At 36.9% G+C, this 11,815-nt stretch overlaps 1 protein-coding gene across 1 annotated transcript; it reads left to right on the top strand.

Annotated features, from left to right (window-relative positions):
• Window positions 1-1,115: 1,115 nt before the first annotated feature.
• Window positions 1,116-2,285, top strand: LOC124171226 (speckle-type POZ protein-like). Its single transcript, XM_046550369.1, has one exon. The coding sequence runs from the start codon at window positions 1,116-1,118 to the stop codon at window positions 2,283-2,285; it is 1,170 nt and encodes a 389-aa protein (XP_046406325.1).
• Window positions 2,286-11,815: the final 9,530 nt, after the last annotated feature.

The following is an 11,815-nucleotide window of genomic DNA, read 5'->3' as shown; positions in this document are numbered from 1 at the left end:
CGGCGTCGCAAACTTATTTCAAAGATAACTGCATAAGCACCTCAAGAAATCTTCAAAGAATGCTCTCATATAAGTTACTCCGCGTGACTTTGCCGAAAACCCGTTTGAAACTCTACCTAAATGTAAAACTTTGTCGAAAAACTGTTCCGCCATTTTGTAACTGCACGGTAAGAATTTATCGATGATATTCTTTAAGATTCCGGAAAATTAATTTAAAAAACCCTATATCAACAGATTATGTGGTTTTTGTTCCGCAAGAATCCACCCATAACTTCACCATCTACTTACTTTGGAAGATTTTCAGAGAAAATTGAAGACGGGCGTTTTTATGGAAATTTGTTCACATTTGATCCTCTGTATCTCAGTAACGGGTGATATCTATGTCAAATGAAGTACATATCCATAAATTTCAATTATTTTTAGTATAATTGCAAAGTTTCAAGTTTATAACTCAAAAAAGGCCATTTTGTAATATTGTCCGGCTTTTCCGATTTCCGCCCACTGTGCATCGGTGTACTTTTCTCGCCCTTAATTACGGTTTAACCATTGTGCGAGAAGGATCGCCTCTGATCATTGTTTATCTAATTTTTCGGGCTTTGAACAGAAATCTTTTGTGTGTCGCAGGAATTCTTCTCGGGTTCTCCACCTTGTCAGGTTTTCAGAGCCCACGTTTTGATGCTCGACCTGAGCATCGTAATCAGAGCAGATGAGGCCATAGAAACCTGACCCGGAGGAGAAACGGAGAAGAATTCCGGCAACTAATTCGCCGGAATAGACCACGATCCTATTTATTCTGAGTGCTTCCTCTCAAAAGAAATATGATCTCTGCGTCTGCTTCCTTCACGTTTGCTCGCAATGCCTTCATACATTTGAAATACAAGGGCAAGTAACATTTCCATGATTTTGCTTGTTATATGTGGAGTTTCCCTTCCTTCCAGTCACCGACTAATGGCAAGAGTTTCGTCTATGGCAAGGCGTGACCACGAGAAGGCTCCGGTCGAAAGCGTTACGTCACACTGCCTATCTACGATTGTTTACAGGAATATTTTATCAGCACTCCTAAACGAGGTTGATGAGCACGCCCTTAGTCGGAGCGCCAGGCCTTCTCCGCGATAATGCGTGCGCATCCCACAGCCTCCGTTGCCTTCCCAGATCAGTTCATCCACTCGCCAGCTCTACAACTCCTCGTGGCTACCATGGCCGTATCCGCACCGCCAGTCCCACCACGCTACGACAGCTTCCTCTGCGCGGGCAGCGGCGCCTCCGCCCCGGTCTCCGTCTATCGCGTCTGCTACGCGTGGACGATTCCGAACTTCAGGCTCTGCGGTACATCGACGGGAGATTACGTCATTTCCCCCTGCTTTTCCCCCGAAGAAGACCGGCAGATGCTGTGGTGCATCAAGCTCAGCCCCAACGGTTTCACGGAATCCAGCGAGGGTTACCTCTCGCTGTACGCTATGCTAGTCGACAGCAAGAGCCCGGAAGTGTTTGCCAGGCTGAGGTTTTGCCTTCGCAACAATAGGGGTGAGGACGTAAACGTAATGGACGAGAAGGAGACGCGTACCTTTATTCAGGGGAAGTCTTGTGGTTTTGATAAGTTTATCCTCCGGGATTTGGTGCAGGACGAAGAGATGCTACGCGGGGGAAAACTCACCGTCTGCTGCGAAATCATTGCGGTGTGTGACACGGAAAATCCTCCCCGACGAGAAATCCGGGAGATTACAACCGACCAGCATCTGGTGGACGACCTCGAGGTACTCTTCGACACGAAAACATTCAGTGATGTGGCATTGGTTGCGGGCGACACGGAAATCAAGGTGCATCAAGCAATCCTGGGAGGCAGGAGCCCCGTCTTCAGCGCCCTGTTCGAGAAAGAGGGGAAGGGAGAAGATATGAAGCGCATAAAAATCCACGGGATACGTCCGGATATTCTGGAGAGAGTGTGCCGATACATGTACACAGGGAAAATACATGATCTTGAGCTCCACGACAAGGAACTTCTCGTGGCTTCAGAACGGTTTTTCTTGGAAACGCTGAAGGCGAAGTGCGAAAGATCTCTGATCGCCAAGGTGACGATCCAGAACGCCGCCAACACAGTGATCCTGGCCACCAATTATGGAGCGAACATTTTGAAAGCTTACACCATAGACTTCATCAGGGCGCACGTCGTGGAAGTCAGGCAGACGGCAGGTTGGTTGACATTGGTCGATTTCCACACCCTGCTCGTGTGTGAAATATTCAACGAGCCGGCATCCAAGTCTTCCTCCAAGGAAACGGTCGTGTAAGAAAGGTAAGTTGCCATACTTTTCGCTAAGGTTTTAATGAGGTCAATGTATGCCATGCGGAAAAAAGTAAAGCACTGATAGTCCCCGACTATTTTGATTGATTTGCTTCAAACTGATTGATTTAAATAATTTCAAAGTAACTTTTCTTTAACTGTTATATTTATAAAACTCTGTACTCTTCATAATGATAGAGTAGCTTTGACGATTTTTGGGCTGCATTAATAGAAAAATGGCCGTGCTTTATTTTTTCCATCATATGTAAGTTGGTGTTCCACATAGTTGAGTCAGGATGAATCAATTCAGTTTCAGTAAGATTTCAGTACACTTTATAACGGCGCAGTTAATACCTTTTGAAGGTCATTAAATATTCAAAATTTGACTTTGAAGAGCTTTATTTTTAACCTCCTCTTCTTCCAAAAATCTCTGTACTGGTTATTCAAAAATTTCTTTTATAATCACATTCCAATTTTTTTAAGTAATTCATAGGCCATGTATCAACAAAGATTTATTTATCTAACAATCATCTACATTTATCTATTTAACTATTTTGAAATTCATGTCTCGGGGTAGATGCGTAGACTTTTTTAAACTCTAGTATTGTCCAAATATATTAACATTTTTAACTTTTCGTAGAGTACGGATTAGTGATACCGTTCCCCTTAGTTGTTTTATTGCATATTGAGTGAATAAATGGTTTTTGTTTGCCAACATAAATATGAATTGCCGTAAATAGCTCGCAAAGTTCAAAACATTTGCATACAAACCGCAAAACACTCGTCAAAATCCTTAGTGGCTCATTGAATGAGTAACAGTTCAAAATTTACCAATGAATTTCTGAAGATCTTAGTGTTAGTAGTCAACGTAAAAAAGTCAACTTGTTTGCATAACTTTGAATTCGAATGCTGAAACGCATGGATAACGCTGAAAGCCTTTTCGTGGCACAACCTTTTTCATGCTAGGTAGACTCATTAAGATTTTGTCATAGAATATTCGGTCTAGTCAACAAACTAACGATTCTCACAGTTATATAAGACATTGCATATGTATACATTCTCATTTAGAGTGACCTATCGCGCGGAGCAATGAGCAAATCTAAATACGTAAAAGTTAAAATATGCAATGTTAATTGGGTCCCTTGGGAACCAGCAATTTTTAGCCATTTTTTTTTATTTCAAGTTTTAAATGCGGTTCACGAATGCTTAAAATTACCATTTAATAAAAATTTTACAAATATGCATTTATTTCATTTGCTAATTGCGCTGTATTTTTCGACTGATGATTTGGAGTCTATATACCTCGACAGAATCCATTGGCGGTACTTATCCTAATTTGGATGAATAGTACTTCCGTGCTGAATTTCCATTGAGGCACACATAAATTTATTTCACATTTTTTTCTCGGCTTTTTAAAGGATTTCTAGCAGTAGAAGCTGGTACTGCATGTGGTTTTTATTCATTATCGCCATTGTCCTCATCATTTATAGGTTGCTCAATTGCTCAATATGTTTCTCATTTAAAGTACCAAATAATAATATTATAATATAACTTTATTCCATTTATATTCAAATATCTGAAACAGAAACATCAGAAAACACTTTAATAATTGTAGAATATATAGGTACCTTTTTGAATAAATTTGGGACTACCATCTTACACTTTTTGTACAGGTCTGGTGCAAGCATAAATGAAAAGTAAATTTATTTCTTTGCATTCAGTGATTTGTTATCTTACCGATTGCATTCACTTGTGATATTTCAAAAATGTACACATGGATAACTAACTTTCGTGCATAAACGCATAAGAATTACGTACATACAATATACAATATACCTTTTATTGAAAACGTTTTTATGTCACCTTTCTAAAGAGAAACTCTACTTCCTCATACCTCATAAGCCATTTTTTGACAGCGGATGTAAATCCCCATCTTTTTTCCGAGTTTGCCACATTACTTGGCAGCATACTAAATAATTTAGGCCCTAAGTATTTGTATGACTGTCAATAAATTTCAGTCATGGGCCTAGGTACATTAAAGTTTCTCCAAGATCTGATGTAATAAGTTTGTGGTCTGGCCTTTTCACCGCTACGGCTATAGAAAACGCTAAGGACTTAATAAATGAAAAGATGCCTCAGTGGGAGGATATCTAATTTTTTGAAAAGAGGAAATGAGTGGCTTTTCCTATACGATCGCGTTATAACCCTGATAACCATTTTTGCGCCACTGTCAATGGTTTAATGTTGATAAAATATGCTCCACCCCAGCAGGCTATTCCATATTGCAATCTTGAATCAGCAAGAGCATAATGCACCATTCTTAACACTGATTCAGGGCATATGTATCTGAGGAAGTAGTTTTTTCCTACAATAGAAATCATTTCTGATTTTAATTTATTTATGTGAGACTTCCATTTACAATTTTGGTCAAAGTATATGCCTAAATATTTTATGTGACTAACCTATTCGATCAAAATACATTCTTCACAGGAAGTAACATTATCTTTAATACAATTGGCACATTGATAGTATACTTTGTTTTTGTATGAGATAGATTTACTCATGCTAAACATGATATATTTCGTTTTTTCACTAAACAACATATAATTAGCCGAAAACCACATATTGAGCGTTAAAAGATCACTTTGTATGTGTTCATATAGATCAGTGTTTCCCAAACTTTTTTGAGCCACCGCCCCCTTGGATCCATAACCCTATACTCAACGCCCCCCTAATCGGTATCTTTCAAATAATAATCAGAATCATATACTAATTAACCAAATGAGGAACGTTGTAATAATTTAATTTAATAAATGACTAATTAAATGTTTATTTAGAATACAATGGATGTATTTTTTTTAATCATTTATGCAAATGATTTAATACACAATAAAAGGAACTTAACTGAGAATATACTTTTGACATAAAAATAAATAATTTTAAGAAAGCTTTTTTAGAATTTTACATGTCATTTTTTACTGAAATTAAGCAATTATATAGTATGAAAATTTTCAATTTATAGTAATGGAATGACCAATCAAGTTTTGTTAAGAATATTTTAACAATTAATTGACTTTTTATTATAGTTTTTCATTGCCAGAAGTCATTTGAAAAGATTCTATTGCTAAAATTAATTACATATTTCCATGAAATAAAATTTAAATGGGAAGGATGAGATTGATGACATGATACAAGTTTTCCAACGTCCTGTTTAATGTCACTTAGCAGAAGTCATAAATTGCGTTTGCAAACCTTAAGTCTGATTTTCTGCTTGGAATTAAGATGAGTGACTGCACTAAAACCACTTTCCACCAAATATGAAGTCGGAAATGCAAGAAGGAGTTTTTACCCACCATCCATTATGCAGGATAACGATTGGAAATCTCCTTATGTAGCTAAAACTCTTGATAATTTATCTTAAACTTTGGTTTCAATTCAATGTCATTTTGTGGTCCAATTAATTCTTCCTCTAATACCCCAACTTCATCAATATCTACAAACGGATTTATCACCCAGTCTGGAATTTCCAAAAAAAGAAGATCCTCAAATCTTTGCGTCATATGTTTATGTAAGGTAGCTAAATGGTCTATTACGATATCATCTGAAGAATGAAAAATCACTTACCATAACAGCCTCGATAATATCGCTGGATCCGACTTTGGAAAATGATTATTCTGGTAAATATTTGGTGTAAAACTACCGAATCTAGATGACCTGATTCCTCTCCGCATTCACAACCGTTATATTCACACTGAACTTTACTGTCGAAGTTATCTGTGTCGTGAAGTTGCACCAACTATAGACCAAATGAGACTAAACCCCTTCAAAAGTTTACCTTGTGCAAGAAAGGCTTGGAAATATTTTTCAACCGTTCTTACTTTAAAATTTTAGAAAACACATGGTTTAAATTACTTTCAGATGCGAGGAAAAAAGTAAACTTTAGAAACGAAGCTTTAAAACGAAGACAAAACGAAGGTTACGGAACCTACGCATTTGTCACATTGCCAGTACCCTTCGGCGCCCCCCTGCCGCCCCCAGAGACTACAGCAACGCCCCCTTGGGGGCAGTAGCGCCCACTTTGGGAACCACTGATATAGATCATCTACACTATTAACAGAATAACCTAGTGCAGTGTCATCTGCGAACGACGTTAATTGACCTTTAAACCTGCCAGCACATAAATTGTTTAATTATATTAAAAACAGTATGGATCCCAACACAGAACCCTGTGGCACACCACAGGTGAGTGGAATCTTTTCACTATAGCAATTTTTGAGACGTAGACACTGATCTCGATCACAAAGATAAGTTTGAAACCAATCATATGCGGGCGGGAAGCGGATATCATTCCATGTATACCCGCTTCCCATAATCGATTTATTAGTATCTTATGATTAACGGAGTCGAAGGCTTTGGTGATGTCTACAAACAAGCCGGTAACTCTACAGTTCTTATTCCGCCCATCGTTCAGCTCTGAACAGAATTTTAATAAGGCATCTTCTGTACTTTTACCACTCATAAACCCGAAATGGTTTTTATTGAAAAAACTATGTTGATTTAGAAATATAAGAAGCCGGACTTTAACAACTTTTTGCATTATCTTAGAAAATACAGATAATAAGGATATTGGTCTGTAATTATTTACGTTCACTTTTATCACTTTTTTTTAAATTAGTACCACTATCGCAGTTTTTAATTGTTTAGGAAATATTCCTGTACACATCCTTAAGTTAACAATGGGAGCAAGGACCTCCGAAATATTTTAATTGACTGCTTTAATAACGTGTGCAGTAATATTATCAACACCTTTAGATTTTTTGGACTTTAATTCCTTAATAACGCTGCTTATCTCTCTCGCATTAGTTGGATCAAAAACCAGTCAGTCAATTAAATTGGAGGTTGGAAACATTTCTTTTTATTTATTCGTATTACTTTGTAAAAAAGTGTTCTGGGTCAATGATTGAATAAATTGACCAAAATGAGAACTAAATTCGTTAACAATGTGCTGACACTCAGTGACAACGATACCATTACTTAATCTAATTTTCACATAATCCTTATTTCCCTGCATTCCTCCCGTGAGTGAATCTAAAATGCACCATTAAGCAGCTGTGTTATTAACATTACAATTAAAAAGGCCACTATAATATTTTTCTTTGTATTCCATTATATCATATTCTAATCATTGTTTGTACCTATTCAGCTTCTCGTTATCTGGGTGTTTCCTCATTTTTTTATACAGAAAATTTCGCCCAGAAATTCTCCCGCTCAAAGCGTAAGTCATCCATGGCTTTCTTATCCCTCCCGATCTGTGTCTGTCTGAAACATATTCAGCTTGATCGATGCAGCATTTGAGTTTATTTTTAAATATTTCATAGGCTACAGTTTTTGTGAATAAACATCATTCCAGTCGCATCTTTGCAAACTGTTATTTAGATAGTTAAAATTTATCCGGCGATGGCTTCGATAAACTCGTTCGCATGTATTAATGGGTTCATTAATATTTAAATTACATGATACAGCAAGATGGTCAGTCAAACCCCAATCTTCCCTCATATTTAAATTTATCTCTACTTCTGCAAAAAATATGATCTATACATGCTTTAACCGTTTTGCTAATTCTAGTTGGAACTCGAATAAGCTGGTCCAGTCCATGACTAGCCATAAGGGATTGATATTCAAAGGAAATATCGTTGGATTGTAATATGCATAAATTTATATCACCCATTACAATTAAATTTCTCTCGAGAGAGATGGTTAGTGCATTCTCCAATTCTCTCAAAAATGTTCAACAGGGTTAAAATTAAGTCTATAAACTCCAATAATGCATATCGAAGAAGAAGTATTTGTCCCTACTGTTATTTTAACCATATCAGCAGTTTTTAATTTACCCAAATCAATAGAAAAACACTCATAATTATCTGCCACATATGCAATAACTCCGCCAGCCCTATAGTTGTTATTACACACATCAAAACTCCGATAGCCAGTTATTTGTTACATAGATATTTCAGTGTTATTAACCCAAATTTCAGTCAAAACTATTCCAGCGGGTTTTATATCGAGATTAACTAGTTAAAATACAATTTTATCAAAATTCGCTCTTAAACTTCTTATATTTTGGTGCAAGACAACAAACCTGCCATCATTAACTCCGCGTCCATTAACAGTACTCTCAATTATGTTAGTAAAGATATGTTGAAGACTTACATAACTCACTCACAGAATGCTTATAGTTTCTCCAGGTCATCAGAGGATTTCAATTCTATGAAGATATTTTGCATCAATGGAATTTTGGGATTGAATTCAAATAAGTGTAGTAAATTTTAGTGATGCATGGTTTATTTGAGGCGCATAAATTGATATTCTCGTGATAAATTCACCTCAAACTTCAAACGGGAACGGGAACTTTAAAAAAAGCTAGAATTTCCACGGGAACTTCTAGCTTTTTTTAAATGTGTATCATACCCTCAGTTCTACTTTGACTGCGGTGAAGGAAGGTTAAGTTATATTGAGTGCGCTAAATTTTCGAAAGTGATTTGAATTGGTTTTGTGGAGCGTAAAAATGTCAAACTCCCACGTTTCCGGTATGTTTTTGAATAAATCACTGAAATCTTTTTCAAAATAGTTATTTAAGTGATATTACTAATTTCAACTGAAAAATTTCTTATCATACCTTTCTAAACTAAAATAAATTAAAACTTAAATTATCAAATGCCACTGTTTTGATTCCAATCGATACGATATATCCAATATGTATTTTAAAAATCGTATGTGGCATTTTAGCGTAGTCCAACCAACAGAATATTTATCGATATCAGGTTTACGATATTTTACATCTCCTAAATTATTCATACCCCACATTCTTGCTCCGCAGATTTAGCATCTCATGATTCAGCTGTCCGTCAGTATGTTGAAAACTAAAAACAATCGTTTTTCTTGATTCCGAAATGACTATATTTCCCTGTAGGATAATAAATTATATCGGCATTAAGATTAAGAAAAGTTATGAAAATAATATTAGCAATGTAAGCATTACTTTTCCGTTGATCATTGTCAATAGTAAACAGAACTTGATTGCGTAAATTCCAGAGTTGAAATCATTAAGGTCATCCACCTGCCTTTCAATATCATGTCTTTCTGATTTTGTAACTTCTTTTGTATCTTTTTTCACTAAAAGCGAATGGGATGACAAAATCGTGTCGACGACGGCCGCGGATTTTCCCAGATAGTGTCACCTAATATTTCAGAGCTTAGATGTGAGAAGTGCCTCCGATGCAAGTTAAATTCTTTATCAAAAGTTTAGAGATAAATGTTATTAACCAAGGGAAAGTGGAAATAAAACTTCAGTCGATACCTGCAGCGCCGTTAATCAAACTAAGAGGCACAAGGGAACTCATGACTAGGAATATGTCTGAAGCATACGCTTGTTGCCACAGTTGCTTATATTGAGAGTGGCCCGAACTTCCATCAAAGCCGTACTTAGAGACTAATGTGCATTTCACCACACATTTTAATTCTTTAGTGGTGGCTAAGCAGGCTATTATTCCATTTACAGTGTAATTCAGTAGTACTTGAAGGTTTACTTCACATATGGTCTCAGTTATTTTAATTCCTTCGTTATAAGCTGCCTATTTTTCGTGCGCTATTCTGTCATAGCTGGGATTCAATTCGTGTCTATGGCTCAGAGCTGTCCTACGGAAAGACCGTTATTGACTCTTAGTCAACTCAGAGGCAAAAAGTCAAATCATCAATGACAGTGCCTCTTCGACTATCATCTCAGTGTGGACCTTTCAACTCGTCCTCCACTTTGAAAGAACTCTGTTAGCCTGAGTAGGGGTCGCAGTTGTTATTTCTGCAATAAGCTGAGCAGAGCAGTGTCTCCCTTTTCTCTCAAACTCACAGATGCCGCCAGAGCAAGCAGAGCAGTAGTAGTAGTAGTTTTTAAAGTTTGAATTTTTCTTCTACGTGATCTAGCACATGAGGTGCGAATTTTTTTTTAGCCGCCCGGGAGTGCCTGGCAAATAAAATATGAATTTTGTAACAAAAATCTAAAGGGGGAATTTTATTTAACCAATCAATTTGAAAGGAATAGATTTTTACAAAAATACAATACCAACCGGCTGTCATTGAAGTATCGGGAAAGTGATGCATAACAAATTCTGGAAATATTATGGATTCAGCGAACCAATTTTTGTGTCGACACAAAATTCGTTCATTGCTTCGAGAACTCTCTTCACACTTCTTAAGGGATGGCCTTGAGATGCGTTTTGTCAGGAAGTCATTGAGAAATTTTTTATAGCATCAGGGTCTTGTCTTAAATTCAGTCTCCGCGTTAAATAATGCAGCAAATATTTTTTTTTCTGAGTGATTGATATCTTTCCCAATTTCAAAATTATTTTTTAGATATCCAATCATGTAATAATGTGAGGAGACATTTTCTATAGAATGGAGAAGGAGCCTATGTAAAATTTAAAAATAAACAAAACATTTGTAGACCCTATGGTTATCCAATGTCCTAATGAGTACACGGGAAGAACGGGTGGTAAATGTGTAGCAGACACCAGTAATCTATAAGTCAAATTAGAACTGAGGGTATGATACATATTTTAAAAAAGCTAGAAGTTCCCGTGGAAATACCCCGTTAAGACGGTCAAAGGCTACGCTCCGCGGTGTCATAAACGACCGTTTTCGCGGTAGAAGCCTGGGGCTCAGGGATCGGATAGTAAAGAAAGTGTAAGAGTCTCAGCTGGTATCTTTCTGGTAGGTCTTTTTGTATGAGTCCCAGGAAAACAACTCACTTTTTCGAGGTTCGAACGCTTTTAATAGAAGCATGGTCTTCGATCGTATCCAAAGAAAACGAAATGAACTTCAATGAAACGTGCACTTACCTCAGCTGAAAAACCTTCACTGTCTTTACCATAGGCCATTTAAGAATCGGTGTCTTGAAGCAAAATATAAAAACGGTGAATACTGAGCGTTAAAACCCATTCAGCTTCAATAACCTTACCGCGTCGCAGCCAATCCAACTCCCGTCGCGCGGAGACGAACCCTGCCGCGAAGAAAAATCAATGTGATCTCCGGCGACGCAAACTTATTTCAAAGATAACTGCATAAACACCTCAAGAAATCTTCAAAGAATGCTCTCATATAAGTTACTCCGCGTGACTTTGCCGAAAACCCATTTGAAACTCCACCTAAATGTAAAACTTTGTCGAAAAACAGTATCCGCCATTTTGTAATTGCATGGAAAGAATTTATCGCTAATATTCTTTAAGATTGCGGGAAATTAAAGAAAAAACCTTATGCCAACAGATTATGTGGTCTTTTATTCCGCAAGAATCCATCCATAACTTCACCATCTACTTACTTTGGAAGATTTTCAGAGAAAATTGAAGACGGGCGTTTTTATGGAAATTTGATCACATTTGAGCCTCTGTATCACATTAACGGGTTGAATCAATGCCAAATAAAGTACATATCCATAAACTTCATTCATTTTTTAGTATACCTGCGAAGTTTCAAGTTTATAACTCA

The sequence above is a fragment of the Ischnura elegans genome, chromosome X (assembly GCF_921293095.1).
Source record: "Ischnura elegans chromosome X, ioIscEleg1.1, whole genome shotgun sequence".
Taxonomy (NCBI): domain Eukaryota; kingdom Metazoa; phylum Arthropoda; class Insecta; order Odonata; family Coenagrionidae; genus Ischnura; species Ischnura elegans.
Note: the sequence above shows the minus strand (reverse complement) of the source record. Positions and strands in the feature narration are given on the sequence as shown.

Excerpts from the sequence above, each read along its gene's own strand:
- LOC124171226 (XM_046550369.1), top strand. The coding sequence starts at position 1,116 with ATGCGTGCGCATCCCACAGCCTCCGTTGCCTTCCCAGATCAGTTCATC.